The sequence below is a fragment of the Neophocaena asiaeorientalis genome, unplaced genomic scaffold, assembly GCF_003031525.2.
Source record: "Neophocaena asiaeorientalis asiaeorientalis breed wild unplaced genomic scaffold, Neophocaena_asiaeorientalis_V1.1 scaffold205, whole genome shotgun sequence".
Lineage (NCBI taxonomy): Eukaryota > Metazoa > Chordata > Mammalia > Artiodactyla > Phocoenidae > Neophocaena > Neophocaena asiaeorientalis.
Genome location: NW_020174369.1, coordinates 4077211 through 4097657, shown reverse-complemented (window position 1 = coordinate 4097657; position 20447 = coordinate 4077211). Strand labels below are relative to the sequence as shown.

At 43.2% G+C, this 20447-nt stretch overlaps 1 protein-coding gene and 1 long non-coding RNA gene across 17 annotated transcripts in view; one reads left to right on the top strand and one right to left on the bottom strand.

Annotated features, from left to right (window-relative positions):
- The window catches only part of LOC112407077 (uncharacterized), a 65269-nt gene extending 45149 nt beyond the window's left edge, over window positions 1–20120 (top strand). Inside the window, exons 1-4 of one of the 5 annotated variants that reach the window (XR_003004673.1) lie at window positions 112–2402; window positions 3432–4968; window positions 13846–14015; window positions 19809–20120. This is a non-coding gene — a long non-coding RNA (uncharacterized LOC112407077). Of the gene's footprint in view, window positions 1–111; window positions 4969–13845; window positions 14016–14322; window positions 14503–19808 lie in introns of those variants that run through there. The other 4 variants (XR_003004672.1, XR_003004670.1, XR_003004671.1 and 1 more) reach the window with 4 other exon arrangements.
- Window positions 1–20447, bottom strand: part of FGGY (FGGY carbohydrate kinase domain containing) — a 424150-nt gene that overhangs the window by 83877 nt on the left and 319826 nt on the right. For 11 of the 12 annotated variants that reach the window (XR_003004668.1, XR_003004667.1, XR_003004665.1 and 8 more), the window contains 3 exons: window positions 19807–19881; window positions 13852–13972; window positions 7715–7809 (listed from right to left, as the gene is read on the bottom strand). Coding sequence is in view for 7 of the 12 variants with exons in the window: in XM_024756234.1 (XP_024612002.1) it covers window positions 7715–7809; window positions 13852–13972; window positions 19807–19881 (291 nt within the window). In the remaining 5 variants the exon portion in view is untranslated. Of the gene's footprint in view, window positions 1–7714; window positions 7810–8414; window positions 13973–19806; window positions 19882–20447 lie in introns of all 12 variants that reach the window. The other variant, XR_003004669.1, reaches the window with a different exon arrangement.

The window sequence follows — 20447 nt, the reverse complement described above, 5'->3', positions numbered from 1 at the left end:
GTGGCGCAGTGGTTGAGAGTCCGCCTGCTGATGCAGGGGATGCGGGTTCGTGCCCCGGTCTGGGAGGATCCCACATGCCGCGGAGCGGCTGGGCCCGTGAGCCATGGCCGCTGAACCTGGGCATCCGGAGCCTGTGCCCCGCAACGGGAGAGGCCACAACAGCGAGAGGCCCGCGTACCGCAAAAAAAAAAAAAAAAAAGGTAGGTAAACTTTATTTTAGAAATACAGTTTTGAAACGCTTCTAAGTTTCTAAAGTACTCAGTAGATGTTTGGCCACTGTTTTCTTTTATAAAAGCCCAAATCTTAAGTTCCTGAGTAAAAACTGCAAGGGGAGGGAGATATTTGGAAAAAATATTTGTTAGCCTAAATATCTGTGTTAATAACAATACTATAAAAAGTGTCATTTAATTAAAGTTCTTAATTAAAGTGCTTTTTAATATATATCTGTATAAAAAGTAAACGGACAGATTATGATTAAATACAAATAAATAAAACAAAACACTACTGGGAGTATGGTATGAAGCCTTCTCCAGGCAAAGAAATTAGAAAATTTCCAAACCAAAGAGGGTACATTTCTTCTTTTTATTTCTATGTCCCATACTCCACCAAGCAGTGAGGCTAAACATGTGTGCTGATATGTTCTATAAACCATACTACCCTGTAGAAGCGCAGCTAAAGTGCTATACTGGAATCTACACTTTTTCCGAGCAACAGATATATATTTACTGGAATATAAAGAACATGGTTTGATGGAACAAAAAGAGCATGGACTTTGTGTCAAGCAAAGTTATATGACCTCTCCATGCTTCATTGTCCTCATCTGCACAGTGGGGACTGTTAACATTCTATGTTATGACATAGGATGAATGACAAAGGATGGACAAAGGATGACAAAGGATGGAAAGTAACAGGCCCTGTTCTAGGATCACCCTGTAAGGAACAGGAGAGTCCAATGTCATATATCTTACAAACTGAAATAATTTCCTAAAAATAGAATACTAATTTTGCGCTAATTTTTGACTTTTATATCCATGGTGCCATTCTGCCAATTGGATTGGAACAAGGAGATGTATAATTAATCAGAACCTGAATTTGTTGTTGGTTTTTTTTTTTTTTTTTTTTTTTGAGTGGGAGCAATTCTCAAAAAGATAAGAATGTACTGTTAACCAGGTATGGCAGTAAGTATAAAGAATGTTAGGACCAGCATCACATTCTTAATTTAACCCTTCTTTAAACTATTAATTACCATTTCAGGTTTTCTGTTGATTTTCTATGAGGCACTCACATATGGGACAGGATACAGAAAATCCAATCAGAAACCTGAATCCGTTTAATTAGAAACCAGAATCTCATATCTCATGAAACACATGCTTAAGCAGCAAAGGGCAAAAGGTTACTAAAAAAAACTGATAGTATCAGGACCATATGTGAAATAAATAGGATTTTAAGAGACCTGGGAATGAAAGCCAAATGAAACTAAAGTTCACAGCAAAAGATACCTTATACACAAGGAATGTGAGCCCTGAATTTTCACACACTATTGGTGGGAGTATAAAGTGCTAATATGTATCAAAATCCTAAAAGTTAGGCAAACTTTTTGACCAAATAACTATACCTCCATCATTTAGTTTGTGTAAATAATTTAGGGTATGGGCAAAAATTTAGATACAGAGACGTTAGTTGCAGCATTCTTTAAAACAACGGAGACAACCTGAGTATTCAAAACTAGAGGACTGGGGATATAAGTCATGGTACATAGCAGGGGTCACCAAGCCCCGGGGCCTCGGACCACTACTGGTCCGCAGCCTGTCAGGAACCGGGCCGAAGAACAGGAGGTGAGCGGCGGGCAAGGGATCGAAGCGTCATCTGCGGCTCTCCATCGCTGGAATTACGGCCTGAACCATTCCCCACCCACCCCCATCTGTGGAAAAATTTTCTTCCACGAAAGCGGTCCTTGGTGCCAAAAAGGTTGGGGACCGCTGGTCTACTATGGGGCAGAAAATTGTACAGCCTACAAATATGATAAATAAAGATGTTTACTATGTATTTTTGGGTGGGGGAAAAAAGGCTATAAAACAATATGCATTGTATGAACAGAGTTTTGTAATTTAGAAAAGTATAAAATAATTTAAAAGTATGTACAAAAAGATTACAAAGATAGAAGCCAGAATCTAATATAGTGGCTGTTTTAGGGTAGTAATATCAGTGTTTTCATATTTTTCTTTCAGCTTAACTGAATTTTCTTATTTTTTCCCAGTGAACATGAATTAGTAGTTGTATTCCAGAAAAAGGAAAGAAACCCAGCAAATTAAGACTGAATGTGCCAAGAAATGGCATGGTTTCATATTTCTGAACATCTATTATATATCAGTCTTTCCAAACCTCCAGAAAGCAAGATCATGGTAATCAACTTTACTTCGCAAAATGTAAAACTGGTATTTATGGTGACAGGAAGCCAAACAGGACTAAAAAACACAGAAAGTTAACTCTCACAAAATAAAACAATATGGAGACGTATTGTATAGCATAAAAAAATAACAGGCTTTGAAGCACATAATAGGTGATGAATAGAAACTGGCTCTAAATGAAGGAAATGTCATGAAAAAGAACAGAAGGAGAGGCTTCAGCTAAGCAGTGAGGATGTTTGCAAGGACTGACCTTGAGGGTAGACCACTGCGGTCAGCGTGGATAGTTTATCCTGTGGGCACACATTACAGAAAGGGTGAGTAATCACCGCTCTCCACTGGCCACTTAGATGCATTGGTCTGCGAGACACAGGAGTCTGTCTGGAACGTGACAGGGAAAGTTGATGGTGGGAACGCACGGAGTCAATGGTTTACAGAGGCGGCAACCCTCACACCGTGGGAGGAAAAAAGGTTTTGATTAATTGGCTGATTCCAAGGGCTTATTTTCTTTACCCTGATACTACCATTAAAATGATGGCTGAATTCATTTTGATCTCTTGTCACTGTCCCTTTCTGCTGATTTTTGCTTCAGAGGCTTCCTCTACTGCTTTCTTTGGGGGGAAGGGTGGGTGTCAAGATAAATATCAATAGCACAGTTAGAATTAAAGCTTATTTTATATAAATAGTCTTGGGGGGAAAAAGCTTTCTTTTAAGATAAGACATCACAGGAAGCTCATGACATCTGCAGAGGGGCTGAAGGAAGCAGAAAGTGGAAAGCCATTTTGCATTTCTGCCTCTTTGCCATTGGATTGAGTTTTCTCTCATGGCATCTTGAAACCGCTTTCTTGCTTTATGTGTCCTTTGCATTTCTTAGAACCTCTCTATTGTCTGAGCTTGGGAAGTGTAATCATGTTGATAGTTCATAAAGTGATTTTTTTCCCAGTGTGTTAATTTCCCAGGGCCTGGGAGCCTAGAGAATCGTTATGGAATGCTCCCAACTTCTAATGATAATTATTTGCTTTCCAGGATATTCAGAATTTGAGAGGATCACTTTGGAGCACACTGATGGCCAGAGGAGCGATGGGTGACATTCTAGGGATGGAGGAGTGGTCAGGTGGAAAGGCCACAGGTGCCAAGACCGCCTGGATAACTCTAAGGAGGGAGGAAGACTTCCTTCCTTGCATCCCCTCCCACTTACTCAATAGCTGACCTTTTACCATGAAAATGGCATCTCTGTGATTTGATTCCATTTTATTAAGCTGCAGATACAAAGACAACTGTGACATGATACTTGTCACACTGTCTAGTGGAAGAATAGTTTTGAAAACTACTAAAAGGAGAAATGGTGATTTCTGGAGAGGGACAATTCTTTAAGATATTATTAGTCATTCTACTCCTTAATGCAGATGGATGGCTATAACTACCCTTTGTGAGATCCTAATTTGGAAAGGGAATAGGAGCAGGAAGACTTTAGTTGTCTAAAGGAAGGGAGGGTAGGAAAGGGCAGAGGAAGAGAGGGAGAGAGAGACTCTGAGGATGAGAGTATGAATGGATAAATGAACAAGAGGTGGAAGCAGGAACTGTCAGCAGGCTTCAAAATTTGGAATAGCAATGGACCTTGTACTTGACCAATCTCTCCCATTAATACCTCCATCAGAAAATTCCATCCACTATCCCTCTCCCTCCAGCTGATAAACTTTCCCCAGAATTCAAATATATAGAAGTTTGCAATAGCTGTAAGTAAAATCCACAATTCTAAGTCCTTCTGATCTGTTGGTACTGCCAAAGGAAGGTATAGCGCTCTACCCCTAGCTGAAGTCATCCATTCATGGGCCTAAGACATTGGGAAACCCTGTCTCCCTGGGCACGTAGGACTCTTCCCTAGGTCTGCAGCCTGGTTTTCTGGAGTCTTCTTAGCCTTTCCTTCATCTGAAGGAGACGACTCCAGCTGAGTCTACCAAAGTCTGCCCAACCAGATAAGAAGTGAAATCCTTTATCCAACGACCAGATGTGTGGTCTATGAGAAGACAAAACATCTGGCCTGCTGGAATCACAGAGCTGCTGGCAAGCTCTGCTCAGCTTTCTTACAGGAAGGAGTGGCAGGCACCCTGAAGATCAAGCTAGGATCTTTGAAGTTCAAAGAAAAAACTGTGTTGAAGTTCAGATTGAAAAATATGAATCACAGGGAGGAAGTAATTCTTCTTCACCTCAACTTGCCAGAATCCTGAGATGGTCTCCAGGCCTGGGGCACATAGGTTGGCACCTCTTCTTTAGAGAGGGGTGAATGAAGCCAAGTTGACATGCATTCACATTTCCAAACATAATCATTATTACAATGTTGACAATTATACCTGGGCTTCACGGAAGTCACTGAATCTTTCAAAGGCTCTATCTCAGCAGTTCCACAGGAATGGCAATTCTTATTTAAACATTTTTCAGAAAGGAAATAAAATAAACAAATGAAACGAGCACCTGGAGAGGCCAAGTGACATTGTTTGAGGATGTACAACAACCATGCACAGAGGTTATGACCACATGGATTCCCTCAGGCATGTGATGACAGGTAAGATTCAGGTCTCTGGCACCTGGGGGCTTTCTTTACTAGATTACAGTGTCTCCTAAAAATAGTCAGGAGAGGCACATAATTCCTCAGGTTGAATAGGAGACATGAACTTGTCTTTAAGATTTTGTGGGCCTTGCAGCTGCTACTCAAGTCAACAATTCCAATTTTTGATCTACCATATCTTAGATCCTGTTCCAGAATATTAAGGGAAAATATTATGTAGTGAAGAAGATGTCAGTGTGGGATGAAGCTCAGTTTCCACTTAGGAGAAGAAGTGAGTGGAAACTTCTCAGAGCTAGAAACTCCAGATTTGACTAAGATGTCAATGAGGTGCCACAAGGCATGGTATGAAGTATCTGATAAAGCAGCCAGATCTTGTCACACTACTCTTGTTTCAGTGGCAGACTGTCTCCTGATTTGTGACCAATGACATTTCTTTTCAGAAAATTCACCTTTGAACATTTAAGAAGCCAATTTTTTTTTTCAAGGAAAAAAAAGTTAGACTAAAGTAGGAAAAGAATGAAAATCAACAAGGATATAATCCAGAGAGACCTTGCTTTCAATTCTGCTTCTGCCCCTTATTAACTGTAGCCTTGGGCAAACTTCTTAAAAACTCTCTGAGCCTGGGTTTCCTCATATATAACACAGGAATAAAAAGCCTTATTCCCTCAGGCAGGGAGACTGTCAAGATTCAATGAGGTGTCTTCATCTGCTTGGGCTGCCATAACAAAATATCACAGATTGGGTGTTTAAACAATAAAAATTCATTTTCTCAGAGTTCTGGAGGCACGAAGATCAAGGTGCCAGCATGGCTGAGCTCTGGTGAGGGCTCCCTTCCTGGCTTGCAGATGGCCACCTTTTTGCCGTGTCCTCACATGGCAGAGAAAAAGCAAGCTCTGGTGTCTCATCGCATCAGGGCACTAATCTCAACATAAAGGTCCCACCCTCATTTCCTCATTTAATCAAAGTCACCTCCCAAAGGCCACATCTCCAAATACCATCACACTGTGGGGTTAGGGATTCAAATTTGAATTCTGAGGGGACAGAAACTTCCAGTCCATAATATGCATTAACCTATGCAGGGCCTTAGTAAGCATCTCTACTGTTTTGTTTTGGCAATTATGCCTCATCCCAGGAAGTGCAAGGCACCTAGTTATGAGAACATCTTCATAAATCAACACATTAAACTAATAACTGACAAGTCACTAACATTTCAACAATAAATAAACATCTCCATGTGATGTTTCTGAGACAGCACCAGAAAATCCAGAAAAAAGTTGAAAACTCAACTCTACCATCTTTGTTTAAAAACTCCAGTTAAGATCCACAAGCATTCATGAGTGGGTTCAATTCTTTGGAAGGGATATTTCACAAGCATCAATTTGAGAGGCTTGGCAGGGTGTCGTGCACCACACTTCCCAAAATGTGGCACAAAGAGCACAGATATTGGTATCAGACTCTTGCATGTGACCATTTCCAACAGTGTACACTTGAGTTCCATAATCTTTCTGGATCTCTGTTGCCTGTGTGGGTTGTGAGAGGTAGCAGGAAGGTTATATGAAAAGCACCTAGCATAGTTCTTGGTACATAAGAGGATCACAATAAATAAAGCTCTCATTACTGGGCTACTGGTGGAAAACCTGGCTTCTAGTCCTGACTTTGAGACCGTGGGCAAGTCACTTAAGCTCTCTGGTGACTCAGCTGAACAAATATTTCTTCAACTTTCAGTTACAACTTGGGAGCCAGACTTCTTGGTTCTGGCATTTACTAGCTGCTTCAATGTAAGCCAAGTTATTTAACTTCTTTTTGCCTCAGGTTCTTCAACTATAAAATGGGAATTATAGAGCTGTTGCGGGACTGAATGTACATTCCCAGTGCAGAGAAAGAACTCATAATGTGCTCCTGATTATTATTACAGATAAAGAAATGGAGTGGAAGCAGAACAGTCAGGTTACAGAACTAGTTGGAAGTCAAGTGAGGGTTGTCTTCAGAGCTTGTGCCTTCAGCCTTAAACTATACTGCTTCTCTACCTTTTTGTAAACCTATTGTTAATCCTATTATTTTACCACTCAAAGTCTCTCCATAAAACCCACATGTGAAATGTCTTTTTCAATTCAGTGGTAGGAAAAGCTTTGTCTCCTAAAGAAACTAGTATGCTTCCTCTTTTTGAAAATAAGAATTATGTAACTTATCATGTGTTCTTTTTTGTCTCGGCTGCCAGGAAGCTCAGAGTCAAACTGTCTGCTCCATCATTGCCATCGAGTTGTTTCCTTCTTCCTATATCTTTGTTCCTTATTTTTTCTTCTAACTCCCTTTTACTAACATTTTCATTTGTGTACCTTGCTGAAAGAGACCTCAGAGGTATTTGAAAAGTGGTGGATGGAGATGAAAGAAGCAAATACAAATCAGAAATTCACATGAAAAATTTGTTTTGTACCTTACCTGCTTCACTTGCTAAAAGAAAAATGGTCAAGGGGAAATTCAAATGAAATAACACAAGAGCTATTTTAAAGGAGAAAAAAAGAAAACCAACAGAAAGACAGAACAACCGACAGTAATGGAGGCCAAGTCAAATGAAAACTGCAAAAAATATGTGAGGCTAGAAGTGTTTGTGCTTTCCCTGGCTGGAACCTATCATTTCTTAATTATATCCTGTGTGTGCTTTGCAAGACATGAGCTGCTGTCAAGAGGAAGGACAGCCCCAGACAGGGGAGGGGCCACGGCCCACCCCTTGGTCCTCACGTACCTGTACAGAAGCGAAATCCCCCGAGGCACAGGCCCCCAGAATAGCAGCACCCACGAGAACAGACTCCACCTCTTGCGACAGGACCACAGGCATGCCTGCGCAGGACAAAGCCACACCTTGGTTAGGGAGTAGTAGGGCCAGGGGCCACGCGGGGAGCTGGCCAGCAGCTCCAGCAGCACAAACACCTGATGTAGAGGCAGCAGCAGTGCTCCCCCCCTCCCCCTTGCAGTTCCCTGTTCTTTGGGATTACCTGGTTCTAAAGGATTTCACTGCCTCTGCCTGCTGCTGCAGTAGCCAAGGGTCCCCTGGAAGCCAGCACCATATATCTATATCTATATCTGTATCTATATCTATATTTATCTAACTATCTATCTATCTATTTATCAATCATCTATCTATCTATATGTATCTGAACTCAGGAGACCTTTCTGCCCAGGTTTTCCAGGCTTCTGCTAGCTGCTACCTGCCATTTCAAGTAGTTAAACAAACATTAACGAAGTGTTCTGTGGGGCCAGTGATATAGAGATGAATAAGACTGTCCTGCTATTCAGGTCTCAAAGGGGAGATGGATGAGAGAGAGATAAAGGCCACACAGGGGGTTGGATCTCCAACTGAGATGCACTAAGGAAAGGGAAGTAGTGAGAGAGGGTGTGATGAATCCTTCCTTCAGGGGCCTCAGAGTACAAGCCAAAGCCCTTACCAAGGCTGACAAGGCCCTCCAGGATCGGTGCCACTTCTCCCACCCTGATTGGCTTCCCCTCTCCTCTGGGCCACACTGCCCAGCCTCCTTGCCCTTTCTTGAATCTGCTTCAGGGCCCTTGCTTGTGCTGTTCCTTCTGTCTGGGTCACTTGCTTCCAGATGTCCCCATGGCAACTCCCTCCTGCAAGTCTGTGCAAACATCCCTCCCCACTGCAGCTTTCCTGACCATCTGAAGTGAAATGACAACTTACACAACATCCCTTACCCACCTCATGATTTCCTCATTGCCTTCCAACACCGTGTTATTACTTCTCTTGTTTACTGTCTGTCTTGCCTGCTAGAACATACGCTCCATGAGGGCAGGGACTTTTTGTCCACTGCTGAATCCCTGGAATTGAGAGCGGCGTCTAGCACATTGTAACTGCTCACGTGATGAATGAATGAATTTTCGAGATGGGGAAGGGGGTCAGAGCAGGGGAGCTCAGGATTAAATAAGCATTTGAAGGATGAGTAGGGGTCCACCAGGCAGGGAGGAACACTCCACATGACAACTCCCAGAGGCTGAAGGTTCACAGTGGACTTAAGGTGAATAGGAATAATTTAGAATTCTTAGTATTTTATATGTGTGTGTATATGAAATGAAAAGTACATAAAATATAAATATATTTGCTAATCAGGAGATGGCAGCAAACTCCACAGAGGTAAGCTCTGTGGCCAGACCTGTGTGTGAGATCTTCCTCTACTCAAGACATTATTTTTCCAAAGACCGGATTTCTCTTCCTATCTTTTCTGGCAAGAGTTCCCTGACACATCCTCCTCTGTGCTCCCACCATCTCCTAACTCACTGTCCTACCCCAGGGCTGGGGCAGCTGCCCTAGCCATCCCAGACAAAGGGGGTAGGGGGAAGAATTCCCACACATATCCCAGTGGACTTAGGAATACCAGCCCCATACTGCAGGGCCAGCACTGGAGACTTTGCTGACAAGTGTCAGGTGGGGTAGGGTCTCTGGGAAAAGCTCAGACCTGGTTCCACTAGCCCTGTGTCCTTCAGCAAGTCACTTAAACCCTTTAGCCTCAGTTTCTCCCTGTGTAAAATGGGGATGATAACAGGTTTGCTGTGAGGATCCATGAAAAAGGGCACATATGGGGCTTAACACATTTCCTGGCCTATGATAAGCCCCTGAGAGTGGTGGCCTCTACTGTTAGGATGAATCTCAGTGAGGGGTGAAGCCCTCCTCCATGCACTCCATCTGGGTTGGAAAGTGGACCACAGGGAAAGGATGGGGCAGGTTGCCCATCAACCATCCAGAGGGGCAGGAAAGACACCAGGCCACGCGGAAGGGCTGTGTTGGTTGCATCAGGAGAGAGCACCGCAAGGCTTTGCAGAGTCTGGGGATCATGGGGACGGGGGTGTGACCATGACCATCCCATGGCCCTGGGACTTTTCAGAAGACAGCACTCCACATGCTGTTTGCCTCCTAGCCCTCCTTACCCTGTCAAAGCTTCACTGCTCTGAGCAGGGAGGAACTACTCACAGGCCCCTCTCCTTGGGAACGGGAAACCAGAGGAGCCGGGTGGATCCCCCATCAGCTCTCCAGTTGCAGCCCAAAGTGCTCTGGAGCCAAGCTGCCAGGGTTTGAATTCTGGCTTCCTCCCTGCCTTAGCTGTGTGATCCTAGGCAAGTTACTTAACCCCTCTGTGCCTGTTTTCCCAGATGCAAAATGAGGTTAAACTTCCATTGATCTCACAGAGTTGCTGTGAGGGTTAAAAGTGCTTAGAGGAGGCACTAAATTGGCATTAGCTATTATGATTCTTAATGTTTACCGCATCTCAGTTATTCCCACCCTCTTCTCACCTCGGCCCCAACACCTGTTCTGGGTCCTGGGACACTGCCGTGTGGACCAAGTCTGTAGCCCCCTTGTCCTCCGGCCACATCCTGGACTGAGCTCGTCTCCAGCCACGAGGCCCCTCTTCACATAGCCCCTCAGTCTCAGGTGGGTCACCTCTTGCCCCAGCCCCTGCAAGCCTAGGGGTGGTCTGACTGCGGGCAGCCCCATGGTACCGCCTGGTGACAGGGGTTTCCCTCAACCCTGCCCACACCTCTGTAAATAGACCCTTTATTCGACTGTTCTCCAGTTAATCCAATCTGAGTGTGTCATCTGTTCTCTGCCTGGATCTGACTCACGCTGCCACCAACGTCCTCTGGGTACTCCGTCCTCGCTGGACAGTGGTCAGAGCACGAGAGCACTTTTCTGTTTGTAATGGCCCTCTTGGCAGGCCGTTATTGTTCTTCTTTGCATGCTCGCGCCAAGCTCAGCATGTGTACTCAGAGAATGAATACATGAAGGAGTAAATGAGTGAAATAATGAATAAGGCGGGAAGAGGGAAAGCCCTACGGAAACTGCCAGAATTCTACAAAACAAAATTTAGGAGGAACATTTCGTCCCAAGTCAGTGAGGGAAACCTACAATTACTTAGTACACACCAAGTATTTCTTGAAACCACAGTTAACTATATGCCCAGGGTACAACGAGATTCTTCCTCCTCACGTAGAGGACATTTCCCAAGTTGGCAAAACCCTACTCCCCCTGCTTGCCCAGAGCAGGAGCAGACTGTTCCCCAAATGGCAAAGATTTGCTTAAAAAATATTTAACTTCTTTTTTCCTGAAATGCACCACCTTTCTGGCGTGGGGCTGCCTTCAGGGAAGAAGTGAGCTAACATTTATTGAACACCTATTTTAAGTGAAGCACAGAGATTGGTGCTCACAAACTTGTGAGTATTTATCCCTCAGTATGATCTATATGAGGGAAATAATATTATCCCTACCTTTCAGAAGAGGGAAATGAGGCTCAGAGGGGTAAAGCAACTTGCCCAAAGTCACAGAGCTGGTCCCCTGCTCTTTCCATTACTCCACACTATCTCCAAAGCATCTCCCAAATTCCACCGTGTTTTCCACATGTTATTCCTGAGAATCATGTACCAGGTCTATGGTTCTTTCTACAGCTTTCTTTGCAGGAAAACTAGAGCAATTACAACGTTTAAAGGCACCAAACACTCTACCTATACACCCCCGGCTTGTGTACCCATCTTTTGCAGAAACAAATGCAAATGTGTTCTTTTCTCAGAATGCTGTGTGAAGGAGAGGAAGAAGGCAGCTTTGCCTGGAATGTGAACTATTTTATCTGACGCATTAATGAGTTTAGCAGAACCCAAAGCATTTAAAGGCAGATGCACTTTGCCATCACTTGTCAATCACCGGCTTCCCAAGGCAGAGGAGTTTCAGGCCAAAGAAAAGGCCCCTTTGTCCGGAACTGTAACTGGTCCATAGTCAGAGACAAAGGGTCCAGTTTCAATTGGAATCCAAATAACGATTAACAGCCTTTTCATTCATGAGCCTGAAGGAGAACAGTTTCCAAAGCAGAACTTTCTCTGAAGCCACTGCACCCCTGCTTCTGAGTCAGCTCAGGGGTGTGAGGCCTGGAAGAGAACTCACTTTCATAAAGGCTGGAGCAGCGGTGCAGAGTCAGGACCTGGGTCACACAGGCTACCCTGCTCTTGGGGCCCCTGTTTCCCATTCCCTGGGGTGATATGTTAGCCAAGGTTGATTTTATCTCTCCTCCTGAATCCAGGTAGGAAGTTTTGGTGGCTTTTTGGAGGCTGGAAATTAAAAAGTCACTCACAGATCAGATTTTAAGTCTGAACCGTACTTGAACAAGCTAGCTGACTTTGAGATAAAATGTAGTCATGGCTTTTCTCCTAGGGAAAATCTAAGGTAATCTGGGCTCCTTTTCACGTCTTTCTTCTTTCTGCCTCAGAATGGCCTACTTCCATAGGTTTTGGACACTTTAGGAAAGGAGGAGTCATCATCAAAGGGTTACAAACCGGGCAGAAAAGTTAAGAAGCCTGGGTCAGAGCATAGTGTAGGGGATGCTGGGCCTGGACACACCTGGTACAATCCTGGTCCTGCCCCTACTGGGTGTCTGACGTTGGACAGTTAATTTAACTCACCTTCCTGACCCTGTTTCCTTGTCTGTAAGATGGGGACACCAATTTCTACCTTTTGGTGGTGTGTGCGGATTAAATGTAAATAGGGTGATTCATATCAACACAGAGTGGGACCGTGGTTAATGGTAGTCATTTCTATACTTATTTTTATATATTTACCCTTAGACTGTGTGCTTTTTTGAGACTGTTCTCTGGCTTGTGCCTCAGCCTCCCTACCTCTAAGATGGGGATCAGTAACTTATTTAGTTTGATCTCACGATGTGCAGGGGGTAAATGTTGCCCATCATGATTGGGAAAGCTCTCACCCGCAGGGATCTGCATGGCCTGGAGGGGGAAGGGAGAGTCAGGGGCACAAACCTGGACCCACCCAGCTGTCAGAGGTAAGGAATCCAGGGGACAGGGGACAGCAAGAGATCATGATGAATGGAGGCCAGTGGAGGGTGGGCTCAGACGAGACTGGAGGTGGGGCTGTGAGCAGGGTCCAGTTCTCTCCTACTTCCCTATCCTTGCCCAGCCCTGGTGCCTGGCCACCCCGGGATGGGGTGGGGAGGGGGGACATCAGTCCCCAGGAGACACAGGGAGAGAAAGGAGCAAGGGGCATGAGGGCACAGGTCTAGAGGGATGGAAGCCCAGGCCAGCCTCTGGGACAGCAGCAAGCCTCCTGCCTATGGGGCCCCTTCCTTGGGGCCCAGGGGTCTGCACTACAGATCCTGCTCTGCTTTTGTCTGCTCATATCACAGAGAGATCAGCCCATTACCCTGGATTCTCTCCATCTGTGTCACGATCCCTGATTCTGATGAGCCGAGAAGGAATCACAGGATCTTGGGGGTCTTAGGGCCCAAACCCCCATCTGCAGCCAGACACCCACAGCTTCCACCATGGCTGGGCTCTGCAATCTTTCTTCAAACAGTCTCCTTATCACTTCCTCCAGTCACTTGCTGTGGACCGTCACAGGTCCAAACCAGGGCAAGGTGGCCATGGTGTTTCTCCAATACCCTGTGCTTTTCTCACTCAGAGCTCTCGCCACACTGGATTTGACATGTCTGCTGTCTGCCTTCTTCAATAGCCCCTGAGCTCCCTGGGGGCAGGGATCATGTCTTCATCTCTGTTATTTTCAATACTGCCCACAGTGGGGGGGATCAGAAGAGGTACTCAAGACTGTTGAGTAAATACTTGAATTAAGATCTAGTCCTTGCTGACCTCTCGTGTCTCATTTCTTACCATGACCCAATAGTTAGATACACATAGAAGTCACTTTCCCCACTGTGACAACCATAGCTGTCTTAAGAAAAAAAATACATTTTAACATAAATACTCAAAATAATTTGGCACACTACTTATATCTTCCTGTTCTCTACCCTGTCTAGATCTTGGCCATGCCCATTTGCTGCCAAGCCTACAATGACTTTCTCTCCTTCTTCTTAGACTTACCGGTAATGTCCGAATGCATTTGCACAAAAAGGGGGTTCTTGCCGAGGCCCCCACAGAGGAAAAGGGTGCTGATCGAGTGCCCTGCTGACTCCATGGCCTCTATAATGAGGCGCGTCCCGAACTTAAAGGGAAGAACAGAAGAAAGCATCAGTACGGTAGCAAAGGTAAACTGATCGGGAACATTTACTAAGTGTTTACCCAGTACTAGATGCCGCACTAGGAGCTCTAGATACACTACCTCAGAAAGTCAGGACTCAAGATTACATTGCCCGTGATCACACCATTATATTAAGTTGCAGAGCGGGAATTCCAACCTGGGCCTGCCTGACTCCAAAATCTTCTGAATCATTGCACCATTTGCTTCTATCAGTAGTTATACAATGTTGACAAAAAGAGTTGACAATGTTAACATGGTGCATATTAACACAGTTCGTTCAAATACATATTTGATGAGTGTCCATTATGGCCCAGGTCCTCCATGAGGTACGGGGAATGGAGTCATTGGCAGCTCTACTCCAATGATAACAGTTGGAGATCTCTGAGTCAGTTTCCCTTCCCTAAAGAGGAACTAAAGAAGTTTGTTCCTTGGAAATGGCACCGACAAACTCAGCAGCAGAAACATGGAAAGAGGGCTTGAACTGCACAAAGAAGGTAGGACACAAGACTTCAGGCTGGCAAGAGAACCTTTGTTACCACCTGAAACCAGGTAGTGGTTCTAATAAGGAGGCTTCCAGTGCCAGAATCCATTCCCAGTTAGTCCTTAGTGATCTCGGATGACGCAGAAACCACATGCTCCGGTTGGCTTAGGGCTTCACCATATTTTCACTTCAGCCCTTGTGTCTTCCTTTCTTCTGAAAATGTGTTATCTATCGTCCTTGTCTTGCTCAGTTCACTAAAGTAAAAATTACTGATGCTTGACAAGAGACCACTACCACAGGGTCATCGAGGTGAATCTTAATGTGTAAGTCGTTACTTTTAGCTAGGGTATTCGAGTAGCTAAAAAATCATAATTTCCTAGGAAGTTCGAAAACTGGAAGTCCAAAAATCATCATTTTTTTTTTTTTTTTTTTTTTTTAATGAGAGAAGGATTACAAACAAAAAAATGAACTGTGATATGATCTCAGGAGGCAGCCTAATGGCGATGATTGAAAAAGTGGCTCTGGGGAGAAATGAGGGAGAGGGTTTTTCGGTGGCAAGATAGCCCTTGAGATATTCAGGGAGTAAGCAACTTTGGGGGATGACCAAGTCCCAGGTGTGAACATGGGAGTGAGGGGCTGAAGCGGATGGAGGAGAAGGTCAAGGGGGACGAGGAGGTCAAGAGAGAATACGGAGGTCAAGGATCTGGGAGGCCAGAGATGGTGCCACCACCAAGAAGGCGGGGTTCGGGCTGGAGAGAAGAGTATCACAGATTCGCTGAAGGTGTGACAGTGGTGCTGGGAAGACGGTGTTCAGGTGCACAGAGGAGGAGAAGACAGTTCAGCTTGAGGGCATGCAGCACCAGAGGCTTAACCAAAGTAAAGGAAGAGGGCTTAGGAAGTTATCAGAATGCTCCCCTGACCCCTGGGGAGTGGGGGGGATGTAGAAGCTTCTTTCACAGGACTCTCCGGAGAGCTGTCTCCCTGGGACCAGGGGGTGCCTCTGCGAGAGGCAGGGCTAGAGGGTGATCTGGGGACCAGGGGGGTGTGAAATCCTGATTGCTGTGTAGTAAATGATGAGGGATGGGGGCAGTCCAGAACCAAGATTTCCAGCCCATAGATCTTCAGGTTTATTGAAGTTATTAGTGAATCTGGTAAGAATATGGATTAGGTAAAACTTGGGCCTCCAAAGATCATCCACAGATGTAGTGTGTTAAAAAAAAATTAAAACATGTTGTACCCTATAAGGCCAGATCCTGCTTATTGAATATGGCTGATTACCCCCAGATGTTCTTTCTTAAGCTTTTGGGGGGGTCATGAACCCTCTTGAGAATATGATAAAACCTACTGACCTCCCCAGAAAATAGTCATATATAAAATAATATTATAACTAATTTCAGGCGTTCTACAAATGCCCTTACATCTACCATGGATCATTTGGTGTCGGTGGATTCCAGGTAACCCTAGTGTACTCCAGGGGCATGAATCTGCAGGAGATAGGAGCATGGCTTTTGAATTTAAAAAAAGCTGGGATGGCATTCAGGCATTTCACCTATTTCTTGAATCAAATCCATACCTAACCTTTCCATGACTCAATTATCATTTTAAAAATGGGAATAATAACACCATATTTTTCATTTGATAACTCCATGGATTGTCTGAAATGCTAACATGCAACAAAAATTTAAAATGTGGTCTTAGACTTGCTGAAATACAGTAACATCTATCTTACAAGTTTGCTGCTGTAGACAGTGTATCTGAAGCTCATAGGCGTGTCCAGTACAGGGAGGGTGTTTAGAAATGAGAGCTAATCTGGTTGTTAGCTCTATGCTAGGCATTCTGCTATGCTCCTTAATATCACCTCTAATTTCACGAAACACTCAAAAACTGCATATTAATATCCCCATTTAGGATTTCTATAGTTTGCCTAAAGCCATGCAATCTGCCTTAGGGGAGGGGAAGCTGCCTCCCAATATGCGTGGAAATGCCATGCAAAATTGATATTTCTGATGTTTCTAAAATCAGAGACCTGAGGGCTCATGTGATTAGCAGGCCTGAGAGGAGAGTAACACAAAGCACATTCCCTGGGAAAAGGCAAGAAGCAATCCAAACAAGAGGCACTCGCTCCAGAGGGGCTGTGACAGCCTGTCTCTCTCCCATGTGGCATTGTCAGCAGGAATTTCCCACTCGGGCTGCCCGGTTAGTTACAGGGCCTTCCCTTTCGGTGTCCCAGACGCCACTGTGTGAAACACTCCACCCTCCTTAAATGCCCCACCAAAGGGCTTTGTGCTAAAATGATTTTGTGCTCACCTTTCTGGAAAAAATGTTTTCACAGAGAAATTTAAATTAAAATTAGGCTATTCCACTGGGAATGTACAGAACCAAATGCAAATGGAGAGACTTCAAATGCAAATAGTACTTTTTAAGGGTCTATTCTGCAAAGAAAGCTATAGATGAACAGGCTATGAATAAACTGGGTGTTTGACAGTTCCTTCAATTAAGCTTGGTCAAGAGAGAATTTCACTTCATGGAGGGTTTTGCATAGTCCCAAGTTAACTTCATTACAATATCTCTAATTTCATCCCATTCTTACAAAATATCAACCGTAGATATTACTACAGAGAAGAATTTGCTTAACTTTAACTTCACAACAAATAGGTGTAAAGGCTATATTCAGAGTCAATGAACACATTTTTTTCTTCAAGGTGAACATCATGGGAAAGTATCTGTTATCAGAATGCTTCATTAAAATGCACATTAAAATGCACAAAGGCACTAAAAGATCAGAATGCCCAGATACTTTTGCAAAACAGACTGAACTCCGCACAGCTCAATTGACTATACAACATAGCCTTATCGAAAAATCTGTCTTAAATTGCCTTCTCTTCATGGTATTATAAAGGTCATTAAAACAATGGACAGAATAAATATGATAGCTTTTAATATCTGTATGGCCCATTACATACAAAATTGATTTTCCAAGTGTGTAGTATTTGGGAAAATGCAGTTGGCTTTCTCCCATCCCAGCCCTCAGCCTGCATTAGGTTTAACCTAATTTATACATTCTTGGACTTCTTACCAGTAAGGGGACCTCTGTGAGACAATCCTGGCCAAATTAATGATGTTGTCTAAGATGTGTCAAATCAAAACTGTTCTCAGGAATGCCTGAAGGCTTATTTCAATCATGTAGCTTTTACAAAGCAATCAAAGAAAATTGCAGCATGGTAACGTGGAAAGAGCAAAAGCCTAAGAGTAGAGAGAGGTTCAGATTCTGACTCGACCATACACTAGCTGTTTGACCCTGGCAAGCAGTGTTCCCTCTGTCTGTAAAATGAGGACAATCCCACCTACTGACTGGGTTACTTACTCACAGGTGGGTGTAGTACCCTGTTTGGTGCCTGGCACAGAGAGTGGGTGTCAGTGAGAGGGACCAGTGGTTGTCATCACAGGATGGTGCCCCTTGGCTCATCTGTGTGGTCTCGTTCTTCATGCCCCCCTCTTAGCATGGACTCAGAAGGAAGAGCCTCACACAGCTCTGATTTTCCAGGATTATTTATTTTAATGCAAGTGGCTCATTCCACTGTAAGACTTTTCACACAGTGATATTAAGATCAGAAAATAAAAGCTCCTCAATTATTGGGAGATTGGGATTGACATATATATATACACTAATATGTATAAAATAGATTAACTAATAAGAACCTGCTATATAAAAAATAAATAAAATTCAAAAAAACAAGACAAAAACAAAAAAAGCTCCTCAATTCATCGCGTACCTAGTTTTATTTTAGAAAGCTGTGGGTTCAAATCCCAGCTCTGCCACTTACTAGCTGTATGAAACCGATCAAGTTAATTAACCTCATTGAGGCTTAGATTCTAATCTTCAGAAGGGGGATTATGATACTTCCCTCATAAGGTAAAGTCAGATAACGTATGTAAAATATTTGGCATAGTTCCTGGTACATAATATCCCCAAACTATATTATTTATCAATATTATTATTATCTTTACTGTAAAGCAGGATTGCTAAATAACTGTCTTTATTACTGATGCGTATTTTTGTTCTCCATTTTCATTTTTTCATGGTAGTCAACTCCCGCCATTTTGATAGATGTCAGAATTGTCTTTTTTTGACCAAGTTACCATAAATAAAGCAGGCTGACTGATATTACTGAACTGGACAGGCTGTTAATAAGATAGTTGTTTCAGGAAGATACAGTCAAATTGGTCTATAAGCTAAGAAGGACTGTTTAATCTAATTGAGTTGGCCAGTTCTGCTCTCTTATTGTGTGTACTTGGTACCTGGATAAATCTAAAACATAAGAAAAGCAATTTTGTTGATGACATGGATATACAGAAAAAAGTGCATGTAATTCTATTATTTGAAGCAATGAGGATATGAAAGTGGTATGTGGAGAAAGAGACTGAATAGCATATAAATATGTCCATATAGCATGAATAAACAAAAGTACTTTGTTTAAATAGGTATATTTCTGAAAAATAAATTTTGACTCTGAATTCAGTGAACTGATTTTTTCCTTTCTATTGGTCCCCAATTCTCTTTCCAGATCAGCTAAGCCTCACTAGATTAACTGTTATCTTGGGGTTCCTACCAGCTCTGAGATCCTGAAAGGCATGACCCACTCCCTTCAAATGCAATTTCTAACACGCACACACGTGCAAACTTTCGTGTGTGATTTCAGGGTTTAGAACCCTTCTGTAGCTCACTCATGGATCACCCCTAGAGAATAAGAGTCCTTGGACAATGATGTTTGGGCTTCTAGGAGTTTGTTTTCATTTTTGATTGATCTTCAGTTTAGAAGCTTCTAACACTTTAAATTCCCCCCTTTCTCCTTCCCTAACCATCCAAACCTCTCATTTGAGCAGCTAATTATAAAAATAAACATTTTCATGCTCCAAGGAAGCTTACTATTTAAAGGAACCCCAGACTGGATCCTTTGCAAAGTGAACAATATCACGTGTTTTATAAATTTGGACAATCTTAACGCCAGCTCTTCTTAATGCAAGCATACATGGCATCTACTTGCTTGCTTCTATTTAATGAACTTAGAAGACAGATTAGATAGATGGTAAGCATGATGTTCAAAGCTTTTAACTCCTTTTAGCTTTCAGCTATGTGAGGCTACTAGTAAAACAGGTAAAGACCTTTAGAATTTCCTTCTGCACAGACAAGCATCTATTTTTGGCAAGCTCCCTAGAATCTTTGTCACAAAAGCATATGATGTATCTTGGGGAGTATGTGGTCTAAAGTTTGTTAACAGATCTAAGTCTCTTTTAAAATGGCATTAAATTGTCTTACAGCAATGGCTTGAACTGTGGCCAGGTAGAGAATGGCAAGATCATCGAGGTCCTGAGATAGTTTCAATCCGATGACCTGTAGGGATGAAGAAAAGAAAAGAAGGAGATGGCGCCATGGTTAGAGATAGTTCCCATGAAACACGTTCAGATGTGTTTTCTTGCCGAAACAAGTTCATATGCAAATCCCCTTTTTGTAAGCTGAACGTGAAGTGACTACTGAATTGTTTAATCTCCAGACCTGGGAAAAAGTATCCCTTCTTCCCCCAAAGAAAATGCCTTGCCTTGGATTAAAGAAAAATAAAACAAATACTATAAGGAGATTTTTTTTTTTTAGGAGATTGTGTTTGATATTTCTTAGCATGGAATTAAATATGTTTCTTCTTTAAAAACATGACTCTTTTATTACAAACACCTATTTTCTTTGGCTGATAGAGATGAACACGTAGCAGTGGCACTCTAGTAAAAGGTGATCTTATTCCTAGTTCTGCTACTGTCAGGATTCAGTGGACCAGCATCCAGGGGGTATTCAGAGTAAGATAACATGTCTACTATAAATGTGATACCTACTAGGGGATAATTTAGAATCTGTGGTTTACCAGGGAATCCCATTAGAGTCAATCAGAACCACATGCTTATATGGAG